The sequence below is a fragment of the Oscarella lobularis genome, chromosome 12, assembly GCF_947507565.1.
Source record: "Oscarella lobularis chromosome 12, ooOscLobu1.1, whole genome shotgun sequence".
NCBI classification, from domain to species: Eukaryota; Metazoa; Porifera; class Homoscleromorpha; order Homosclerophorida; family Oscarellidae; genus Oscarella; species Oscarella lobularis.
Genome location: NC_089186.1, coordinates 1,550,332 through 1,571,376, shown reverse-complemented (window position 1 = coordinate 1,571,376; position 21,045 = coordinate 1,550,332). Strand labels below are relative to the sequence as shown.

The 21,045-nt window shown below is 44.6% G+C and overlaps 7 protein-coding genes and 5 long non-coding RNA genes across 24 annotated transcripts; 8 read left to right on the top strand and 4 right to left on the bottom strand.

Moving 5' to 3' along the window:
- LOC136193761 (thiamin pyrophosphokinase 1-like) lies at positions 1–1,568 on the top strand. Its single transcript, XM_065982724.1, has 6 exons — positions 1–445; positions 494–624; positions 755–850; positions 905–1,054; positions 1,103–1,214; positions 1,274–1,568. Exons 1-6 carry the CDS (start codon positions 319–321, stop codon positions 1,402–1,404), a joined length of 747 nt encoding a protein of 248 aa, XP_065838796.1. The 5' UTR covers positions 1–318; the 3' UTR covers positions 1,405–1,568.
- LOC136193765 (uncharacterized) lies at positions 1,407–1,869 on the bottom strand. Its single transcript, XR_010671441.1, has 3 exons — positions 1,723–1,869; positions 1,570–1,672; positions 1,407–1,501 (listed from the first exon to the last, which is right to left on the bottom strand). It is a non-coding gene; the product is annotated as an uncharacterized lncRNA (long non-coding RNA).
- Positions 1,870–1,929: 60 nt separating this feature from the next.
- Positions 1,930–5,134, top strand: LOC136193752 (xaa-Pro aminopeptidase 1-like). Its single transcript, XM_065982709.1, has 22 exons — positions 1,930–2,066; positions 2,117–2,181; positions 2,296–2,399; positions 2,453–2,493; positions 2,544–2,598; positions 2,655–2,677; positions 2,739–2,859; positions 2,913–3,008; positions 3,060–3,141; positions 3,190–3,334; positions 3,404–3,529; positions 3,587–3,637; positions 3,690–3,748; positions 3,800–3,877; positions 3,931–4,002; positions 4,053–4,113; positions 4,171–4,240; positions 4,291–4,395; positions 4,470–4,538; positions 4,598–4,674; positions 4,731–4,778; positions 4,836–5,134. Exons 1-22 carry the CDS (start codon positions 1,947–1,949, stop codon positions 5,007–5,009), a joined length of 1,842 nt encoding a protein of 613 aa, XP_065838781.1. The 5' UTR covers positions 1,930–1,946; the 3' UTR covers positions 5,010–5,134.
- Positions 5,135–5,597: 463 nt separating this feature from the next.
- LOC136193762 (lymphotoxin-alpha-like) lies at positions 5,598–7,423 on the bottom strand. 2 transcript variants are annotated; one of them, XM_065982726.1, is made up of 10 exons: positions 7,330–7,423; positions 7,143–7,258; positions 7,037–7,087; positions 6,928–6,982; positions 6,776–6,871; positions 6,599–6,721; positions 6,467–6,550; positions 6,363–6,407; positions 6,221–6,308; positions 5,598–6,163 (listed from the first exon to the last, which is right to left on the bottom strand). In XM_065982726.1, the coding sequence occupies exons 6-10, from the start codon at positions 6,689–6,691 to the stop codon at positions 5,802–5,804; spliced, it is 672 nt and encodes a 223-aa protein (XP_065838798.1). In that variant the 5' UTR covers positions 6,692–6,721; positions 6,776–6,871; positions 6,928–6,982; positions 7,037–7,087; positions 7,143–7,258; positions 7,330–7,423; the 3' UTR covers positions 5,598–5,801. The 2 variants fall into 2 exon arrangements, with proteins under 2 accessions (XP_065838798.1, XP_065838797.1); XM_065982725.1 differs by lacking the exons at positions 6,776–6,871; positions 6,928–6,982; positions 7,037–7,087; positions 7,143–7,258; positions 7,330–7,423 and having other exon boundaries at positions 5,599–6,163; positions 6,599–6,753.
- Positions 7,424–7,673: 250 nt separating this feature from the next.
- Positions 7,674–8,640, bottom strand: LOC136193995 (uncharacterized). Its single transcript, XM_065983003.1, has 5 exons — positions 8,539–8,640; positions 8,428–8,487; positions 8,328–8,372; positions 8,194–8,278; positions 7,674–8,146 (listed from the first exon to the last, which is right to left on the bottom strand). The coding sequence occupies exons 1-5, from the start codon at positions 8,638–8,640 to the stop codon at positions 7,779–7,781; spliced, it is 660 nt and encodes a 219-aa protein (XP_065839075.1). The 3' UTR covers positions 7,674–7,778.
- A 652-nt stretch (positions 8,641–9,292) lies between these two features.
- Positions 9,293–10,296, bottom strand: LOC136193763 (uncharacterized). 3 transcript variants are annotated; one of them, XM_065982730.1, is made up of 5 exons: positions 10,178–10,296; positions 10,032–10,126; positions 9,957–9,975; positions 9,827–9,905; positions 9,293–9,775 (listed from the first exon to the last, which is right to left on the bottom strand). In XM_065982730.1, exons 1-5 carry the CDS (start codon positions 10,268–10,270, stop codon positions 9,411–9,413), a joined length of 651 nt encoding a protein of 216 aa, XP_065838802.1. In that variant the 5' UTR covers positions 10,271–10,296; the 3' UTR covers positions 9,293–9,410. The 3 variants fall into 3 exon arrangements, with proteins under 3 accessions (XP_065838802.1, XP_065838800.1, XP_065838801.1); XM_065982728.1 differs by having other exon boundaries at positions 9,957–10,001; positions 10,046–10,126; XM_065982729.1 differs by having other exon boundaries at positions 9,957–9,992; positions 10,046–10,126.
- A 911-nt stretch (positions 10,297–11,207) lies between these two features.
- On the top strand, positions 11,208–12,283 carry LOC136193769 (uncharacterized). Its single transcript, XR_010671459.1, has 3 exons — positions 11,208–11,603; positions 11,671–12,168; positions 12,219–12,283. It is a non-coding gene; the product is annotated as an uncharacterized lncRNA (long non-coding RNA).
- A 147-nt stretch (positions 12,284–12,430) lies between these two features.
- Positions 12,431–14,557, top strand: LOC136193764 (xaa-Pro aminopeptidase 1-like). 8 transcript variants are annotated; one of them, XM_065982733.1, is made up of 10 exons: positions 12,861–13,129; positions 13,180–13,219; positions 13,272–13,319; positions 13,378–13,485; positions 13,533–13,602; positions 13,671–13,745; positions 13,806–13,874; positions 13,927–14,003; positions 14,051–14,292; positions 14,344–14,557. In XM_065982733.1, the coding sequence occupies exons 4-9, from the start codon at positions 13,414–13,416 to the stop codon at positions 14,066–14,068; spliced, it is 381 nt and encodes a 126-aa protein (XP_065838805.1). In that variant the 5' UTR covers positions 12,861–13,129; positions 13,180–13,219; positions 13,272–13,319; positions 13,378–13,413; the 3' UTR covers positions 14,069–14,292; positions 14,344–14,557. The 8 variants fall into 8 exon arrangements, 3 of the variants coding, with proteins under 3 accessions (XP_065838805.1, XP_065838804.1, XP_065838803.1); XR_010671440.1 differs by adding an exon at positions 12,431–12,446 and having other exon boundaries at positions 12,512–13,129; positions 13,190–13,219; positions 13,272–13,485; positions 13,533–13,745; XR_010671438.1 differs by adding an exon at positions 12,431–12,446 and having other exon boundaries at positions 12,512–13,129; positions 13,272–13,485; positions 13,533–13,745.
- A 42-nt stretch (positions 14,558–14,599) lies between these two features.
- LOC136193759 (uncharacterized) lies at positions 14,600–15,971 on the top strand. The gene is made up of 2 exons (XM_065982722.1): positions 14,600–15,445; positions 15,497–15,971. The coding sequence occupies exons 1-2, from the start codon at positions 14,860–14,862 to the stop codon at positions 15,784–15,786; spliced, it is 876 nt and encodes a 291-aa protein (XP_065838794.1). The 5' UTR covers positions 14,600–14,859; the 3' UTR covers positions 15,787–15,971.
- Positions 15,972–15,985: 14 nt separating this feature from the next.
- On the top strand, positions 15,986–17,029 carry LOC136193768 (uncharacterized). 3 transcript variants are annotated; one of them, XR_010671457.1, is made up of 5 exons: positions 15,986–16,081; positions 16,134–16,210; positions 16,267–16,431; positions 16,484–16,523; positions 16,578–17,029. It is a non-coding gene; the product is annotated as an uncharacterized lncRNA (long non-coding RNA). The 3 variants fall into 3 exon arrangements; XR_010671458.1 differs by having other exon boundaries at positions 16,484–16,940; positions 16,999–17,029; XR_010671456.1 differs by having other exon boundaries at positions 16,484–17,029.
- Positions 17,030–17,572: 543 nt separating this feature from the next.
- LOC136193766 (uncharacterized) lies at positions 17,573–18,572 on the top strand. Its single transcript, XR_010671442.1, has 3 exons — positions 17,573–17,743; positions 17,822–18,037; positions 18,105–18,572. It is a non-coding gene; the product is annotated as an uncharacterized lncRNA (long non-coding RNA).
- A 233-nt stretch (positions 18,573–18,805) lies between these two features.
- LOC136193770 (uncharacterized) lies at positions 18,806–19,882 on the top strand. Its single transcript, XR_010671460.1, has 3 exons — positions 18,806–19,250; positions 19,302–19,359; positions 19,417–19,882. It is a non-coding gene; the product is annotated as an uncharacterized lncRNA (long non-coding RNA).
- Positions 19,883–21,045: the final 1,163 nt, after the last annotated feature.

Sequence of the window (21,045 nt, the reverse complement as noted above, 5' to 3'; positions counted from 1 at the left end):
TTAGTAGAAATGGGAAAAGCGTCCAAAGTCGCCGACGTCTTGCAACGGTCAATTGCCTTTGCCGGATTTACAGCGACGGTATTCGGCACCGTTTGGCTCTCGTATATCGGTTACGGAGTGGTCCAGCGACGAAACACTCGAAAACGAGACGCTTCGCTTGACACGAGCCCAGAAAGCAAAACAAACTAGTGCAAATAAATACTTGAAGCCATTCTCTGATAGAAATTACTTCATTTTCTGAAGAATTTTGCCTTACTTTGTTTGTTGTCACGTGTCACAGGTGCGCGCTAAGTTGCAACGCTTGTCCCTCCTGAAAAAATGTCTCGCTGGCAAGGACCTTCGTATCTCGAACGCTCGCACCGCGACGGAGACGCGTACGCATTAGTCATGCTGCACACGGACGTTAACATGTCAAAAGACGCTCTCTTTCGCCTGTGGGAAGACGGTGCGTACGAAACATCGCCCCCACTCCGCTCTTAGGCATCGTATTCAGCTGAATATCGCGTCTGCGCGGACGGCGCTGCAAATCAGCTCCGATCGAGCTCGTCGGTCGCGATTCCCGATCTGATTTGCGGCGATTTCGACTCGGCGGAACCGTCGACAATCGCCTATTATCGAAACATGGTAAGCGGAGACGAGGCCGGGCAAAGCGCTCTCATATTTTGACGTCGATTTGACGCGAGTTCCGGGAGGGACGGCGTCCCGGATCCGCGCCGCGCACGTGTAGACAATCGCCCCATTGTGTTCTCTATAGGGATGCGACATACAGTATCGATCGTGTCAAGATACAACCGATTTTACCAAGTGCCTTCAAGAATTGCACGCGCGAAAGACCGAAGGGAAGACCGAGGTTAATTAAATAAATTATATATTTATTTTGAATAATAATAATTTTTTTTCCCAGTATGATTCTATTTTGGTATTGTGCTCGACTGGCGGTCGACTCGACCACGTCATGGCTATTGTGCAGACTCTGTATATAGCTAATGACATGGAACCTGATATACCCGTTTTACTGGTCTCGGACAACTCCCTCAGTTTTCTCTTGCAGCCGGTAGGAGAGATAATACATAGACATGGAATATTCTTATGCTTTTATAAGGGTCATCACGTCATAAATGTCAAATCGAAGATGCGCGGCGATTGGTGCGGACTCGTTCCCATGGGGAAACCGTGCGAACGAGTGACGACGTCCGGTCTCAAGTGGAATCTCAGTCAGAAAATTCCCTTAGAAGAAGAAAAAATAATTGCGTGACGTCACTCTTCTCTCTAGATAATCAATGCCTGGCATTCGGGGAACTCGTTTCGACGTCGAACACGTTCTCCGGCGATTATCCGGAAGAGGTGACCGTCGAAACGGACGCGCCTCTCTTGTGGACCATGGGAATCGTGTGGAATGCGTAGGCTATCACGTGACCTCCAGTTTATTTATTCAAAAAACCGATAACAACGTTTAGAAGTCACATTTGGGTATTTATGGATTCTTTCTCTTCAGGATCCACTATTTAAAAAATAAACAGCATTAGCACGATTGCGTTGAAATAAATAAATTTTTCGAGTTGTCCTTACACTATGATGTTGTTGATTGGAATGTGAATGAGTTTGACGAAAAATCCGATGAATCCCATGATGGCAAAGCCGATTGCTGTCGCCATGGCGATTTTTTGGAATTCTACGACGCGTTTTGGTAAGCGAGACGGCGCGAGAAGTCGATTGTTTTACCTTTTCGATCCGGTTTCGTGCAGCGTTTCACGAGACGGACCGAATCCTTGGCGAAATCCTTCATCGGTTGAACCAACGTGTGAACCTGATCCATTTTGATTCTACGAGGAAGCTTTTGAACGAGAGAAACGCGAGGGAAGAGGTCGGACGAACTTGGTAACACGTCACGAAGAGAAGCACTCGTTGATTTCAAGATGTAGGAGGAACTCCCGGACTCGAGAATAATGTCCAAGGCAAAGAATACAACGGAGATCCTGAAAAGGCTTAGGGCGTGCTTTTCTAACGTGGAACTCGTCGATCAGCCAATTGACGGCTACATTGTCCCCTACCAGGACCATCATCAGGTAGGAAAAGCGCGAGGCGAAGGCGGAAGCGTCAAGCGAGCGCCTTTTAGAGCGAATACTTGGCTCCGTGCGATAAGAGAATCGAATACGTCTGCGGATTCACTGGATCAGCAGGAAAGGAGAAAAACCATAAAATATATAATAATTAATTATTTAATCTAATCGTTCTTATATTGACTATACTGCACATGCATGTATGTAGGCGTATTATTTACATTATGTATCTAGGTCTTGCTATCGTTTTGAAGAGCAAAGCCGCTTTTTGGACGGATGGACGTTATCATCTCCAAGCGAGCTCTCAATTAGATAAGAACTGGACTGTCATGAAAGACGGTAAGTGTCGTTGCTTTTTTCCCCAGTCTCTGTTTTTGTAGCTCAATCTATAGGGCTACCTGGCGTTCCGAAGCCCGAAGACTGGTTGCCTAAGGTATATCAAGAGGGATTTGTTCAAGAAAGAAAGCTGTGACTCTTATGTAGGCTTTGAAAGGAGGAAATGGGAAAGTTGGCATCGATCCTTTCCTCTTTAGCAAGAGTAAGCCTTCACATGCACCATACATATGTATAGTCATATATCATTGATTGTTATAGAACAATATGAAAAATTTGACAAGGTCATCTGAATTAATTAAACTGTGGGTTTAGCTCACTTTTGTATGAAATGCTCAATTGTAGGCTCTCACCTCGGAAGGTCACGAGTTGGTTGCCATAGCGAAGAACTTGATTGACGTCGTGTGGAAAGACCAGCCCCCGCGTCCGGCAAACAAAATCATTCCTCTCAAATTTAACTACACCGGTCTGCGGAGAGTTGAGACAAAATGTACGTCATAATCGAATATTGAAATTTAGGTATGAAGTGGGAAGATAAGATAAAACTTATAAGGAGTGATCTGAAGAAGGAGAAAGCAAAGGCGCTGGTTGTGACAGCGCTCGATGAAATAGCGTGTTCGTTTGCTTCAGTGCGGAATTTTTTGAATGTAGATTTGAGCTCTCTAGGGCTTTTTAATCTTCGCGGTTCTGACATCGACTACAATCCCGTCTTCTTTTCCTATGCCGTGGTTGGGCTCACGTTTGTCAAGTGAGTATGCCTGGACACTTGGAAGTGTCGTTTTTACTCACTCTTTAGCTTGTTTCTGCGTGACGAGCAACGGAGCAAGGAAGTGAGAGATCATCTGAACGCGTCGTCCGGAATTGACGTCACGTTGCTGCCTTATTCCACGGAAGAATTTGTCAAGTCATTGGAAGGCTTGAAAGGCCCGGAAAAAATATGGGTAAAGACGTCTTAGTGTTGTATCAATGACTACAGTTCATTTGCTTATTTTTATTTTAATCATTATTAGGCGAGTTTGAAAGAGAGTCAAGGCACTCACATGCTCATTGACAACGCTGTTACGAAAGATTCGCCTATTCAATTACCCAAAGCGATTAAAAACCAGGCTGAGATTACCGGAATGAGAAATGCCCACGTTAGGAATTTCCAGTCATCTTACTCACAAACATATAACAATTTTAATTTCCTATAGATCCGCGATGCAGTTGCTCTTTGCGAATATCTTCTTTGGCTTGAGAACGAGGTTAATTAAATATAGGATTAATTAGAGAAATTTTGATGTGTCTTCTCTGAAGGTTCCCAAAGGTTCGGTTGATGAAATATCCGGTGCTACGTACTTGGATACACTTCGCAGGTAAGATATAGAATTAATGCCTTATAATGATAACGAGATCAATGTCTATAGCAAGCAAGATGACTTTGTCTCACTGAGCTTTCCCACCATATCAAGTGTGGGCCCCAATGGGGCAATAATTCATTACTTGTATGCTTATTCGAATGTGGGGGTCTGAGGTCACAAACAGGTTCCTTTTTTAGTCCAACTGAAGCTACCAAGAGAAGTCTTACCACTGAAGAGATTTATCTTGTTGACTCAGGAGGCCAATACCTGTATAGCTTATAGTTCTATTGCGTGTGGGATTGTTTACTCTCTCTGTAAGAGATGGAACAACGGACGTGACTCGCACCGTTCATTTTGGAGATCCCACTCCTTTTCAGAAGGTTTTCTAATCATTATATTATTAATTGATATACGCTTTATTATTATTAATTTTTAAGGAATGCTATACTCGCGTTCTGAAGGGTCACATCAATTTGGCGTGCGTCGTGTTTCCCAACAGAACCAAAGGTGGAAAGTGCAATGCATGAGAGTAGTTTTTTTTTCTATTCTCCACGTAGGTCATCAACTTGACGTTTTGGCTCGTCAAGCCTTGTGGAAAGTAGGCCTCGACTATCTTCACGGCACTGGTCACGGTGTGGGCTCGTTTTTGAACGTTCACGAAGGTAGAGGAAAACAGAGAGAATAGAATCACATCCAACTACGCACACTCTATGTATTGTATCTGGTCTTTTATCAGGGCCACAGAGCGTGAGCTCCAGAGCAACTGACGATGCGCCCATGGAAGAAGGCATGATCATTTCAGATGGTATTTTATAGACGACTGACGTTGATGTGAGATGTTGTATGGGTATTATCATTTTATAGAGCCTGGCTACTACGAGGACGGCTCGTTTGGCATTCGCATCGAAAGTCTACTTGTGACAGTCAAAGCTAGCACAGAGGTGAAATATTCAAATCGTTTTTTAACTCGTTTTGATTATAAGTATTCGTCGTTCAGAATCGTTACAAAAACGTTCAATATCTCACATTTGAACCAATTACACTGGTATGGAAAACCTGCTACAGTTTCTATAGAGTTTTTGCATACTCTGATCGCATCAAGGTTCCTTTGATGAAGAAAATGATCGACGTGAAATTGCTTACGAGTGACGAAATTGAATGGGTGAACGCCTATCACTCGCAATGCCGTGACATAATTGGAAAAGAATTGGAGAAACAGAACAAAAAGGACGTTCTCGAATGGCTCAACAGGGAGACAACGCCAATCAGCGTCTAAAAGCGACAGATTAACGTTTTGGTGCGTGCCACATCTTCGAATGGGCTGTATTTTCATTTAAAGACGTGGCTTTATGCATAGTCGTCTCTCTTTTAGCTGTTTCAAAGAGTTCTTTTGTGTCTTTATACGGGCTTTCATCCTAACCGTGCTGGACGACTCGTTTTTTGGTCGTTTCCTCAGCCCGTGTGCGTACTCTTTCTCTGTGAATCGCTTCTTTAGCTTCCGCTAATCTGTTCTGAGCGATAGGTACGTCTCCAAGTCTTACGCGTGCTCGTTTCTCGACGTTTTTCTACTGCTAGTCTCCGTTGAACGTTCTCGGCCTTGTCTTCGCCTGGGACGCTAAGCCATCGCGCTATTTCTCGAGTGAAGCGAGTCTGCGAAACGGTGGCAAGCGCTCTCAAACGCGCCAAACATAAGGCAGAGTCTAACGAGACTTTTTCTATTAGATACGAATCCCTAAGAACGTATATCCGCGTCCAAAGATTTGCCACGCGCGTGGCGGAAAGGACGGCGCCTTCGCTCGCCTGTTCGAACCGGGAACCTCGCTTCATTTTCCCTGCGCTCTCAAATCAAAATATTTTAAGCGAATCGAAAAATAGCATCGTTTTTTCGTCGACGTTTTGCTACATCGAAAAGAATTGAATTTGAAAAGGGGAGAAATTCACGAAAAATTTCCAACTCGTCATTTACCAAATAAATCGGACCCAGAAACAAAAGAAGAGGTACAATAAAAGATGATGCAGCAAAAAAAGGTCTACGGTAGCCGGCGCATTAGTTTTACTGTACGCTTCATCAATCGACTTTCCACGCTCCAAAGCTGGCGTAATTTGCGAGGAAGAGGTATTGCATTGTATAACCCACCTCCACAGACAGTCGACTTCCTTCGTCTACTTTCCACAGCTTTCCAAGATACTTCGATTTACCAGAAGTATTTGCAAAATACTCCTGCGAGAACCCGATTGGAAGCAAATCCACATACAGAGAAGGATGGTCGTAGACATTCACTGACGACGTTCTCGTGAACAAAGTGAAGTAAATGAAATAGAGTCCAGTTTCAGGCACAGTGATGTAACCGTCGCTGTACGTCATTCCACCTTGGAGAACGGCTGGATAGTCGCCGGACGTATTAGTTGACCAGTGAGTAATAACATCGCCTATATGAGAACAGCTTCATATTTTTTCTGATTAAATAAGACAACTTCATTTGTTACCTTCGTTATAGGTGACCCAATCTATTGCTGAACTATTGTAGCCTCCTGGTAGGTATGCCGCGGGCTTCACATTATCGGTCTTAAGATCCTTGAGTTCCACATTGTCAATAGTTCTACAGGAAACCGCATCCCCCTATCTGACCTCTTCGAGCTCATCCAACATCTGAGCCAGCGTCTGATCATCCATCTAAAACGACACCACTGTTTAATTAGACGTAATCCCTACATTGAGCAAAAACACTTTACGACGTCAGATTCTGACTGAGCAGCTGGGACGTTGTCTCGGACACTTGCACTGCTTGCAAGCGCTCGTGGGTGGCCTCGTGTTCGCTAGAGCAAAGAAGTGTTCTAAAACGGGATACAGTGCATGGCATGTACCATTATATCTTTAAGATGACGATGTCGAGCGCTAGACGAGAGAGAGGTTCCCACGAGACAAAGACAGACGAAGATGAATCGGTAGGAACGCATTTTGGATCTAGTCTCTTTGGCGATTGGCGTCTGGTCAACGTGTCAACTGATTTGGAGGCAAAGAGCGCAGAGCCTATTGTATACCCATCTGGCTTTCGTATTGACGTCATTCTATTTGAATTAGGCTTGATTGACGTTCTATTGTATTCTCTGGCTCGATATATGCACATCTACTTTTCGCTAGGGTCAACAAAGTGCAATTAGCAGAAAACCAAATTTGAGGACATTTGCTCTACTTGAGACGTCCTTCTTTTATATACATGTGCATAGTTGATAAAGCAGACGTGTTCACTTCGGTTTTCGTATCACATTGTTTACGTGAATTAAGTGTGGGATTGAGAACACCTGTGCATATGTTTTGCAAATCCTCCCCCGTCCTTTTTACTGCCTAATCTCCTATTATATACGTGAATGCGGCTAAAAGATTTGAACTAAGGTATAGTTAGCTTACTGTTTTAGTGTATAACGTCCAGGGGCGAATCTATCCTCGTCAGATCGAGAACCATTTCGACCCTCGCGAAGAGAACACTTCATGTAGTATACGTCGTCCTTTCTATATTTTCGTTGCTACAGATTGAGAAGGTAAAAATGCGTTCTTGGGGTCTGCTGTCGAGTCCTAATATCCAAGCTAAACTCACGTGAACGACGAATAGTGAGTTTGGAAACAGCTGTGCACATGTTCAGAAGATCCTCTTCTCCTCTACTGTATGCAGCAGGTAGCAAAGTCTGTTTATTCACACGGGACTTGGTGTTTCCCGGACAATCGACAAGAGAAGAAGCGAGCGAAGTAGCGATTTCTCTTCGCACAAGGCAGCGCTACTGCACCCAGTGTTTCTATTTCGGCTCTTGAGAATGCGCAGTGCACCTCCAACGCGCTGAAGTACAACTGGGGCTTCGTTTGGGGGACGCTGCGTTGGAAGGGCTCTTTTTAGCTTCGTGTACGAAGGTCCGCTGGAGAGGCAGAGGCGCGCGGTACTCCACGTCGAATGGCTATATTTATTTGCTAACTGGGTCTACGTAGGAAGCATACACAGAAAAAAAAAACGGGGTCTGGAATCATTCTCGAAAAAGGAGATGCAGTGAATGGTCAGTCAACTTTCCATGCTCCAAAGCTGCCAAAATCTCCAGCAAAGAAGTATCTCATCCTTGCTGCACCTTCGACTACGGACAGTCGACTCTCTTTCTCTACTTTCCACAGCTGTCCTAGATAGTGAGATTCCATGTGATCGTTGTCAGGGTACTCTTGTGATAAGCCAATTTGAAGCGAATCGACAGCAATGTACGGAGAGATCAGTTGATTAACGAATGCCGGTTGTGCGTACAGGGTGAAGTAAATGTAATATATTCCAGTTTCTGGCACGGTGATGTATCCGTCACTGTACGTCATTCCGCCTTGGAAGACGGATGGATATGTTACGCCAGACGTTTCAGTGTTCCAGGCAGTAATCACTTCGCCTGTGCGATAGGGGTTATCCTTATGGGTATTATCCACGGTACTGTACCTCGTTCATAGGTGATCCAGCCGCTTGCGCTTCCTGTTAGGTATGCCAACGGTTTGACAGTTGTGTTACGGGGTTTTTTGACTATCTGCATATTCAATGCTATAGTACAGATACAGTGGTCGTCTCTATTCAACCTCTTCGAGTTTGGCCAATCTTTCGGCCAATGTCTGCTTATGTATCTATAACGATGTCACTTGATTAATTAACATACATACTTGAACGGCATCACCGTACGTCAGATCTTTCTTGTACACTTTCATTGGTCTCAAGCGCTCGTGTGGGACCTGGGATTTGCTACAGGGAGACAGAGCGTTTAAGACAGGATAACCAATTTCAGTGGGGTACCTTTATTCTTTCTAGATGATGATGATGATGATACGGAGTGCTGAACGAGAGAGAGGCTCCGACGAGGCAAAGACAGCTGAAGATGAAAAGGTAGGAACGCATTTGATGACTAGTCTCAAAGTTTCAACTGATTTGGAGGCAAAGAGCAGTGTCTATTATTGTATGCTCTGGCTCCGTATTGACGTCATTCCATTAGCCATTCGACGCCTTGATTGACGTCCCATTGTATTCTCTGTTTCGATTTATGTACATCTACTTTTCGCTAGGGTCAACGAAGTTCAGCGCCAAATTTTTGCACGTGCCACGTACACCTACTTGCCGGTACAGTAAGAGATGCTGTCCTCTTTAGTTTTGTCGTTGATGCGTTGGACCGAAATGCATTCTTCACTTCGCTTGCTAAATTCACGTGAACCACGGGGGATGGCAACACCTGTGCATATGTTTTGCCAATCTCTCCCCCGCCCCTTTGAGTGCGTGCGTAGTAACAGTCTGTGTTAGCTTATAGGGTCTAGGATTCTAGGGGCCTATATTGTCATTCGGTGTGCTGACCATCAAATACGCGCCTGAATTCAGCAGAAGGAATCCAGATTATTGATAGCACTTCGCCGAGATCGTCATCGTCATTAGTTCTACTTCGTCGATTCTTTGATTCTCCTATGAGAGGCATTGACCACACGGAGCTGGTGTCTCCTAGATTGAGAGCTGCTATTGCACCGCGGCATAGGTGGGGTCTTATTAGGGCGATATACGCGAAAATAACGTATTTTATTGGCTAAGGAGCTAGTTTCTGCGGTAAGGCAGCAGCATGAATCACTGCAACATACACATGATACTACAAAAGATGAGATAGTCTGAGACATTCAAACGTTTCGTCAATCAACTTTCCATGCCCCAAAGCTGGCCATTTCTCCGTAGAAGTAGTAATCCATTGTTGAACCTGCCCTTACAGACAGTCGACTCCCTTTCTCTACTTTCCACAGCTTTCCAAGATACTGAGATCTAAGACGGCGGAGGACAAAGTAATCTTGTGCGTATCCAATTCGAAGTGAATCGACGTTAAGGTAGGGAGAGCCAAAATGATTTGATCCTGGCGCTTCTCCAAACATCGTGAAGTAGATGAAGTAGACTCCAGTTTCGGGCACGATGATGTATCCGTCGCTGTACGTCATTCCACCTTGAAGAACCGATGGATATACTAAGCCAGACGTTCTAGTGTTCCAGTCAGTAATCAGTTCGCCTATCAGAGATAGCTAAGGAATATTGCTTTTATGATTATTTGATTGGCTACCTTCGTGATAGACGACACTGAAATAGTATCCTCCGGTTAAGTATGCGGCAGGTTTGACAGCGTTTAGATTCTTGACTATCTGCACATCAAATATACTCAACGGTTCAACCCACGACCAAATAAACCGAACCTCTTTAAGTTTATTCAACCTTTGGGCCAGCATTTGCTTATCCGTCTAGAACGATATCACAACCAGGCTCCTCACTTGAACGAAATTACTTCAGATTCTTGTTGGCCGACCGAGACGTTTTCGTGTGCATTTACACTGCTCGCAGGCGTGTGCAGGTGGCCTTGCATTTGCTATAGCGCAAAGCGTTGAAGACAAGATGACTGCAATTGTAGTTGGGGTACCATGATTTTTTCTCGATGATGGTGCGAAGGGCTGGACGAGAGAGAGGCCCTGACGAGACAAAAACAGTAGAAGATGAAAAGGTGAGAACGCATTTCGTCTTCTCTTCGCCAGTCAAAGTTTGAAGTGACTCGGAGGTATAGAGAGCAGGGTCTATTATTGTGTTCTCTGGTATTGACGTCATTCTATTAGCGTTCTGTGACTTGATTGACGTTCTATTGTATTCTCTCTCTCGATTTATGTACATCTATTTTTTGCCAGAGTCAATAAGGTTCGGTTGAGGAAAGCGATATTTGGGGACACATGCCGGTACGAAATGTAGTTCTTTTATTTTTGGCGGCGATACGGAAGATGATGATGCGTTTTTCGCTTCGGTTCGTCTCGTATTGTTCGAGCTACACTAAGCTCACGTGTAACACGGGGGTAGTTTAATTGGAGGATGAGCAACACCTGTGCATATGTTATTTTGATCCTCTCGGACTCCAGCCTTGTATGATCATATAGCATGGTCTTTTTTTTGCTTCCTCGATTACACAGAAAGCGGCTGGCTGAAGAAGACTAGAAGTTTTAGTTAGCTCAAGGTAAAATGTCTAAGGGCGTTATCTATCCGCTTTCATCCATAAACGGTTTTTCTAACTTATCGAGTACTCACTTCTGTCATTTCTGCGGAGGATCTTTGCTCTTGTTTTTGCAGTTACGCAGTTACGCTAAACTCACGTGAACCCAGATCGTGGGATAGGCAACATGTAAATAGCCAATCCCTCTTCCTTCAGATCCATGCTTGAGTACGTAGTATACCACACTTCAGGAAGAATCAATACTTTAAAGTTGAAAACTATTTTCAATAACTCAAAAACGTCTATACAGGACCTGGTGTTTCCCGGATGTCGTTTTTTTCAGCCAGATGTAAGAGGAACTCGATCTGTTCCATCAGAAGTAAGACGAAACTAAATCCGCTACTAAAACGTTTCTGACGTACAAGAAACAATTTTATTGACGAATAACAAGGGTTACAGGCAACAATAACAACAAAAGAGAAAGGCGCACAACAAAGGGGATTCTTGTCAGTCAATTTTTGTGAGATGATGATCAGTCGACACGATATGCACCGAAGCTGGCACCATCTCTGCCGAACCAGTAATCCATAGCTGCTGCCTTTACGAAAATTCGACTCCCTGCGTTTACTTTCCACAGCACTCCAACATACTGAGATTGTTCTCTGGTGTTCGACGTAAAGTACTGTAGTGTCAACCCTATTTGCTTGTTATCAACATTAAGGTTAGGATAGGCGTAGCGGTCTGGCTCCTCTGAGGGCAGGTGTGTGTACAAGAGGACGTATATGAAGTAGATTCCAGTTTCAGGCACAGTGATGTATCCGTTCTCGTACGTCATTCCACCTTGGAGAACGGGTGGATAGGAACTAGATGGGTCAGTTGCCCAGCTAGTAATCACGTCACCTAGTAGAAATGATTAATTCTATATTCTATATATGTAGTTTATTTGCTACCGTTGCGATAGGTGATCCAATCTTCTTCACCGTTTCCTGGTAAGTATGCCACAGGTTTGACCTGAGCTATATTTCTTAGATCCGTGATAATTTGCGCGTTTGGGACGTTTTCGTGTGCAGTTGGACTACCTACACTCGTTTTTGGGCCGCTTGATAATCGCTACAGCGCAGATGCCGAGCGTTGAACAAACACATACTGAAAAAATTGAATTTGCTTACCGTTTCCTCTTTCAGATGATGATGGCGAGGAAGGCTCGCCGAGAGGGAGGTACTGACGAGACTAAGACAGCAGAAGATGAAAAGGTAGGAATGCATTTCGATCTGTCTTGACGTTGCAACTGATTTGGAGGCAAGGAGCGGAGCCTCTTATTGTTTCTCTGACACCGTAGTGACGTAATTCTATTAGCATTTGGTGGCTTGATTGACGTCCTATTGTACTCTCTGGCTCGATTTATGTACATCTATTGTTCTGCCAGGATCAACAAGGTTCTCTCGATGAAACTTTTGGTACATGCACTTGCCATACGTGCCTGTAGGAGACGTTGTCCTTTTACTTTTAAAAATCATTTATGCGGAAGACCAAAATGCGTGCTCCACTAAACTCACGTGAACCACGGTGGAGTGGGGTTGGCAACACCTGTGCATATTTTTTGCCAATCCCCCCCCCCCCCCCCCCCGCCCTCAGGGAATCCCCTCGATCGTCCCTTTAATTAAACTAGATAGGCCAACATTTTCGAAACGTTCAATTTACGAATCCCAATATGGTTAGCCTTCTAAGGAATCCTTTCTAAGGAATCCTTTTTTATTTAAAAAAACCGTCTTTCTCTAGGATTCTCACTACGTAACGGCCGAGGTGACTATACGCCATGTGAAATGCGGAAAGGATCACATATAGGCGGAGCTAAAGACATGAGCCGTAATAAAAACCTAATTTTCAACACGAGAGAAATCTGGCTACTTGATTTAGAATGAGTAGGCAAATGTCCTCCGCCTCCGCATTACGGGAAGTTCGCAATTTGGAGTCCGTAGCAAGAAATCGTTGTGGTTCGCCGTAATTAATCCGGAAGCCAAACAGACCGATTCTCGTCTTACGGTTCAAACCGCTAAGCGTTAGTCGAAGTGTCGTTTTTTAGACACTACGAGGAAACGAACGTTGTCGAATTGTTGTCGAATGCATCATCTCTCCACATCCGTGATCTCCTACCTCTCGAAAACCCTGCTATGGTGGCCGTCACTTGCAAGGCAAAGCGACAGTTTGCGCGTCGGTAAAGCACAGGAGAACGCGCAGTCCACTGAGTCAAAGTTTTTTCGAGGTCGAAGTCAGGCTTAGAGCACGCTACATGATCAAGCAATAGAGCAGCTATCGATGCTTCCTCTAGAGTTTTTTTAGCTGTCGACGCAGAAGAATGCGTTCGCGATGTAAGGAGGGGACCAGTTTCGATATGAGGTAAGCAAAATCTGTTTATTCTCCCATTTGGCGCAGTGTCTGTTGACCAGTGCAGCACAGGAAAGTGTGCTTGAAAACTCGTCGTAGGAGGTGATAAGCACATGTTCAAACCGATATTTCTAAACGAGCCAAATTTCTGAAGTCGACACTCGTCACGTGTCGTTCGGACTGAAGATATCCTTTTTATTTTGTACGTACACCCGTCTCGCAAACACGCGGTGCCGTTCTCGTACAATTCTCCTCTCCAGTCTCAGTCTCAATGACGAGGAGGCCGATGCACTTGCATGTCGTGTACTATCGAAGCCGCATCCGGTTTTCTCATCCACCATTTTGGAGATCCCACTCCTTTTCAGAAGGTTTTCTAATCATTATATTATTAATTGATATAAGCTTTATTTTTAAGGAATGCTATACTCGCGTTCTGAAGGGTCACATCAATTTGGCCTGCGTCGCGCTTCCTAACAGAACCAAAGGTGGAAAGTGCAATGCATGAGAGTAGTTGTCTACGTAGGTCATCAACTTGACGTTTTGGCTCGTCAAGCTCTGTGGAAAGTAGGCCTCGACTATCTTCACGGCACTGGTCACGGTGTGGGCTCGTTTTTGAACGTTCACGAAGGTAGAATAAATCACACCCAAGAACGCATACTCTATGCGTTGTATCTCGTCTTTTTTTCAGGGCCACAGAGCGTGAGCTCTAGAGCGACTGACGATGCACCCATGGAAGAAGGCATGATCATTTCGGATGGTATTGTATAGACGACTGAAGTTGATGTGAAATGTGGTGTATGGTTTTCTAGAGCCTGGCTACTATGAAGACGGCTCGTTTGGTATTCGCATCGAAAGTCTACTTGTGACAGTCAAAGCTAGCACTGAGGTGAAATATTCAAATCGTTTTTTAACTCGTTAATTGATTCAATACAGATCTGTGACGGTCGCTAATTCCATTTATGATAATATTCAATTTAATTGGTTTTGAAGAAAAGGCGGGAATCGAAGTGAGTTTCCAGATGAAACGAGTCGCCAGAGAGCTTCAGAAACTATTTGGCAATACGTTCAATATTGAAATTGATCACGTGATCGAAATGGATTGCAGTATGAGCAATTCGGTTCGCATGGACGATTGTCAACAGAAACTCAAGAAAATTCGTGAAAAAATGCTAGAGGTAATGACGAAATAATCTAAAAATCAATTTGAAACATTTTGGTTTTCGCAGGCAGCGGATGGCATTCCGAAATTGTGCCACGAAATTGAGAAGCATCTCTCTATTCCGGACGAAGAGAAAGAACATCCATTGGCCTATTTCCTGACAACTGAAGAATTCCAGAAGTGGATTGCTCAAGAGGTCAAACTCGTTCTAAAAGAAGACGAGAAGAAAGTGGCCATTGAATATCTTGACTCGTCCGGATTAGTAAGTGATTACGATTAGTTTTGCACAGATTACTAATATGATTATATAGATTATTATCTTGGTTGTCGCATTTGTGTTCGACCTCAGTGGCTATGTCATAATGTAATCGGTCCTCTTCTCGCTCCTCCCTGGTTTCCAATCGCCATTCAGACCGGGAAATCGGGGAAGGCGTCAAAGAGTGACATTGAATCGGCTCTGACGGCATTTGAAGACGACCTCATACACAAGGGCCGTCCATCTGCATTCGTTGTGAAGGCTGACGTTGCAATTGAAGTTCTTCGCTATTTGGATCTGTGCATTGAGCTGGAAGACGCGCCTGGAATGTATCAGATTCCCGCTCTTCTCGACGATTCAATTCCTCCCGCCGCCTGGGTTAAAGATTCGACGCTGGACGTGTATCGCGGCCAAAGATATGAATGTGATAAGCCGATTGATATCATCTCACCGTCGTTGTTCGTCGTTCTTCAATGTCGTTGCTCTCGTCTGACGAACACAAGTCAAGAGCTTTGGAAGGACGGCATCAAATTAGTGAGAATCGTCGGCAATAAAGTAATTGAGTGTCTCATCCAATTGGGTCTCAAGAAGGGACGTCATTGCATTGACGTCATTGTTCGTTGGTCCATCAAAGTGAAATGTGACGCCGAGACAAAGAATTTCTTCAATGAGCTAAAATCAATGATCAGTGAAGCGTGCGACGAACGAAGTCCGGACGTTATTCTCAATTGGTTCTATTTAGACAGTTCTCATCTTCAACATCTCAATGATGATCCTGCTATTTATTCGTCAAGTGAAATCGATCACAAAGTCGATGAAAAGGCTCTTGACGATCTTATATTTTCCACTCGACCGGAGCGACGTCATCGTTCTTCCGTCAGAGACTTAGTTATCATTTCCGGTTTCACTTCAGGTATTCGTTTTAACGTGATCATCTTTTTCTCTTTAAAAAACTGTTATTCAGATTCTTTTCCCGCTGATAATGCGCTGATATCGGACGATCTGATCACAGCCTGCGCTCGCGTCAATGGATCATTATGGGAAAGTCTCGGCGCTTGTCTTATCAGCTCAGACGATCTTGACTGCATTCGCAGACGCTTTGATCATAACTGCGCTCGTATGGTTGAAGTGTTGAAATGGTGGACCAATGCAAAGTCACCTACAGTGGGTCAGCTTCTAGGATGGTTCGAGGAGTTTGAGGTGAACCGAAGGGCTATCAGATTGAAATATGAATCACTGTATTGCCGTAAGTAGATTTGTCTTTTTTACTATTTTGTCCTGATCTGAGGGGTTGGCTGGCTGGCTGGCTTGAACGTTGCCGATTTTTTATGTATAATTCTTGCATGTCATTTTCATCTTTAGAAGACGAAATTCAGTAAGACGAATGGAAACATGGAAAAATCGCCGCTCAATTAAATGAATCAATGCAGGTTATTTAGCGCGCTTTGGCTCATTTTGCTTTTGCGTTTTCTTAGCTTACACAGAGATGTTCAAACGGAATTCGACGTGACGACAAGACAAACTACCAGCGGAACTACAGGTTGGCAAGGTGAGGCCTCCTACGGGGAAACAAAAGCCAAACCTTTCATTGACGATGTTAGGAAGAAGTCCCTTGGCCACAATCGGCTTCCAGCTCACCAAAAAAAGCCGAAAATATGGCCGCTTTCACGGAGAACGCGTAAGATTATCACACGTTGGCCTTATTTGTGTCTGGAGCTCAGAATCTCATCGTAGACGCTATCAATCTCCTCTAACGTCATCCTCACGCTTTCCCCCGCCGTTCCCTTTATTCCCTATCGCTTCCCTTCAATCCGTCCGGCTGCGTCCGAGCCGAAGGGGAGTCTCCGCCGCGGAAGAATGCGTTCGCGATGTAAGGAGGAGGACCAGTTTCGATATGAGGTGGAAACAAAATCTGTTTATTCTTGCATTTGGCGCAGTGTCTGTTGACCAGTGTAGCGCAGAAAAATGTGCTTGAAAACTCGTCGTAGGAGGTGATAAGCACATGTTCACAAACCGATCTTTCTAAACGAGACAAATTTCTCAAGGGGCCAATTAAAAAGGAGCTCTGCATGTCGACACTCGTCACTGAAGATATCTTTTTTTATTGCGTACTGTACGTACGTCGACCCGTCCCGCAAACACGCGGTGCCGTTCTCGTACAATTCTCCTCTCCAGAGTCTCAGTCTCAATGACGAGGAGGTCGATGCTTGCATGTCGTACTATATCGAAGCCGCATCCGGTTTTCTCATCCACCATGGACTTCGAATTGACGTCTATACTGTACTCAATCCCTGTCGAACGGCGGAAAAAAATATTGCAATGTCACTTCAACCGCAGTGCGTGCTTACTAGGAAAGCCTAGCGATGTCATGCACGGAGGCGGGGCGAAGCGCGTATTGGGTAACACACGTACGTGTGTGTGTTTTGCTCCCCTTCCCAACTTTTCCTTATCTACTGTGTTTTTAAGGATCTATCCAAATATAATGCGTGTGCGTGTGTGTGTGTGTGTGTGTGTGTGTGTGTGTGTGTGTGTGTGTGTGTGTGTATAGGCGTTCTCATTCGGTGCTCCCGAAAACCCCTCCAATTTCTAATTTACATTTGGTTTAATTAGAAGAATATTCTATAACGTGAGCATGGATCTAGAAACGGTTTGCTTTTCTTTTTGTACTTGCAACCGGCGTTCGCATATGCGTCCCCGGGCACATGTATACCGGAAGACGGACCGCATGTAAACAGCGACGTTACGTAACCTTGCGATGGCGTCTCCTTGCGTCACCCTGTTACGCGCAAAATTAGGCGGGAAATTTCTTCTCTGTTCCAGTTCCTCATCCCAAAGCAATTTCTAGGAGAGAAATTTCGTAAAGGCGTAGGCGGACGTACACACTTCTGCTGACTCGCTCTAATTGCATTAGCTACGACTTACGCTAGTGACCAATTCTAGTAAATGATGTCATCCTTATCGATACTGACACTAAACGTTCGGCCGGCGGGCCTTCTATAAATTTGAACGAAAAGCGGCATTTTCATCATTCGCTCAACAGTTCCATAAGCGCCAGCAGCAGCAGCAACAGCAGGAAAAAATTGTGATGCTGTCTTTACAAGTTATTTCAAACTCTACTGTGATTGTCCTGTTGTCTGTGATTATGTTCACGACGCCCTCAGAATCGAGTCGTAGATGGAATAAGAAGAGTGCTAAAATGTATAAGCAGTCGGTAAGTTCGATGCACTTTATACTGTATAGCTACTGCCGTCCGCGACCGGCGTGACCGCATTTCTGATTGAAATCGTAGATTTGTAACATGAGCGCCGTCAACGCAAGCAATAATTGGAATGTCTCTAACGTTATTCTAAGACCAAATATGAGTCTTGTTTCGTCGCCTTCTGACTCTCGAGTAAAGACTTTTACGTTCATACCACGAAATATCTCCGAGAAGGAATACTATTTGTACACGTATCCTGATCAAGAGCTCCTGGGAGTCGATAACAAAGGCCGACTGGAATCACAGGTATAGAGACAGATAAATGTTTGCTCACTGCACTACTTGTAGCTGTGTTCATGCTGCTGTCTTTTAGGAAACGGGTGACACCCGCACTGTCTTTAGACTTCTTACATTCTCCCCAAAATGCCACTTCAACGATCTCCTCCTCTTACTGCAACTCTATTGTGCTACTCGTTCACCGGCCGGAAAGCCGAACTCGGAGCAGCACTTTATTACGTCCTTGAGCAAGAGTGCAGATGGAATCGAGTTACCACGGAGCTGCACCTGCAAGAAAATGCAGAACGAGACTCTGCGAGAAAGGACGTGCGGGGAAGACTGGAGTAGGCATGCAGCGTCTCATAGTTATCTTGTGTCAACCAAACCATCTTATCTTGTTCCCTCTCTTCTCAAAATTTGCGACCCAATAATTCTCGAATCATGCCGAAGAGTCAAAAACTCTTCTAATTATTTTCTTTCACGCGAACACTTGAACTAAATTTTAGTGCAGTTGAATGAATTACATTTACTGTAATAGTGTAGTGGACTGCAGGACTGATTTTGATTGCCTCGATCCCGCGCGCGCTAAAGTCGCCTCTTTTTCTTCTTTTTCTTGGCAATATCCGAAATGTGGGACGAACACGATCAATGCGAATTGGTATTCGGATTTAGCCATCAATAATCCTCTTGGACGTTGGCTATCTTCTCCAGGGTAACTCCGAAGGCAGCGCACGGATACTAGATACTAGATACTTCTAGTATCCGTGATGCCACTCAGACACTTGCCTTTTCTCCCACGTACGTGTTATTAATAGCTATTACGGTACGTGCATACCTCGTGGCCTAACGGGGGAAATTGCTGGGCTAAGCGGAGGCGAAGCCGTAGGAGGAACTGCCAAACGAATTGTCGTCGTAACGTAGAAATTATCATTCCATAACGGTTCTTTTCCGCACAGAAACGCCGCTTCATTCACTCGACTTGAATTCGTCGCATTGACGAGAAGACGAACGAGAAGGCGCGATTGATATTTCCAGCAGGCGAACTCGTCTCCCAGTCGGCCGTCGAGACAAAGCGGAAGACGAACTTGACTTTCGTTCTCCAGTTTCCGCCACCGCGAAACGTACACGGCATCCATCTGGCAACAATTCAACGTCACAAGTCCTTGAACTGAGACGTCGTACGAAGAGTCGGTATACGCGTCATATCCGTAACAGATCGCCGCTTGGGAGTCGCGCTTTAAGCGTTCGTCTATTCATTCGCGCAGTTCATTGTACTATATAGCCTGTTTTTTAGGGAGAGGCCTTCTCACTTGGAAGCGCGTCAGAAGTAAGAATGATGAAGGGGATTGAGAGTAGGATGAGCATAGTGAAGTCGGCTTTCTAAGCCTAAACTCGCTCTTTATGTATAGTATCCGCGCAAGTGGAAGTATCACCTTTTGCCCGGAAGCATCTCCTTTCTCCGAAGGCACATCTAAATATATTCTTAGCGGATATGACCAGAGCAGACGTTTCCGGAGTCAAGGTTTTGGAGAAGACATTGCAGCGATTGGCTGTTCAATGTTTGAGGAATGGCAGTCATGCAGAAAGGTACAGTCCGTGGGTACAGACAATCCATTGCAACTGACGGTCCACGTTCGATCTTCGGCAACCGTAAGGCTTCGCGAAAGGGACGGAATGATCGTACTGTCTTTACCGCGTGCAATTTTGCACACAGTAAAATTCCTGGCTGTTTCCTCGTCGTCAACTAACAACCATTCGGCGCTAGGCAAGTTGATTGATTTTTTTAATGACTCCAGTGTTTCCGGAGGACCTTCAGAAGAACTTTTAGGTCTGGCGGAAGCTTCTTCAGCCTAAAGAACTGTGTTGAGCACTAAACATTGTTAATGCAACGTCTCACTGCATTTTTCGGAGGTCTCCCTGAGCGCCTGTTGTTAGCGATCCGCCGCAATCGCTCGTAGTTTTTGGGCCGTCGTGCAAGGTTTGTTCTTCTACGACCCATATTTATTTTAGCCCAGTTGCGCACTACAATGCATAAGGTTTACATATTGATAAAAAAGATCATTGTTGGGTACCGCTGAAATCGTAGAAAATTCGACAAACTATCGCGACGTTACGCGAGAAAAATGGCTCTATTGGATACGGGAAGGAGAAAAGATCGTTGCAAACCACGCAGTTGCATGCCTGACTGACCGTTCTATTGGTTGCTGCACGATTCCGGCACTAGCGGCAAAGCTGGGAGCGACAGTTGGACGACAACGTTAAAGCGAGCAGATACAATGACGTAATCGTCGATTTTCTAGCAAGCCAAGGCTGTAGGAAACAAAAAACCCTACGATACAGGCACCCTATTTAATCCCTTGTCTGTTTATACACACGTCGATCTTCCGGAGGACGTCCTTTCACAAAGAGAAAGGTGACACGCGCGTGAGTGAGTGGGCGTGCCGGTGGCACGCATCTGACGCATGGTTCATACGCTAACGCACTAGCGTTTCCAATCCCGTGCTTCTAGTATCCGTGGGCAGCGAAAGCGATCCGTGCGTCTATTTGGAAAACAGTACGGCAATGAGAAGACTTTGGTTGGTTTTTAATTAAGGACAGCGATCATCATGGAGCGCTTTCGCGCTTCCAAAAGTTAAAAATCGAAATCGACGCCTTTCTTTCTTCCACTGAATTAATTTAATATCAAAAGTGTTGGAAGTACACATTGGGGGCCACATATTGGGTGCTTAAACAGACAATGGGGCTTAAATATTTATTATATTAGTAGGTAATTAAATTTAAATTTAAAAACACGCAGAATTAATTAATACAGCTTTCTACTTCAATGCCTCAAGAAAGGAATCATCGCTCGAATTTCTGGTGTATTAAACGAATAAATTATTTTGGACGCTGTGACTTGAACTATTTTGGGAAATCAAATCATTTCATACTAGATTATATGTAGCATTGCTTTGTCAAAACTGATCAGGCTTTATGCTACAATATCTGAACCTGAACCTCATTTTATTCAGAGCAATTAATAATTCTAAGTTATGAAT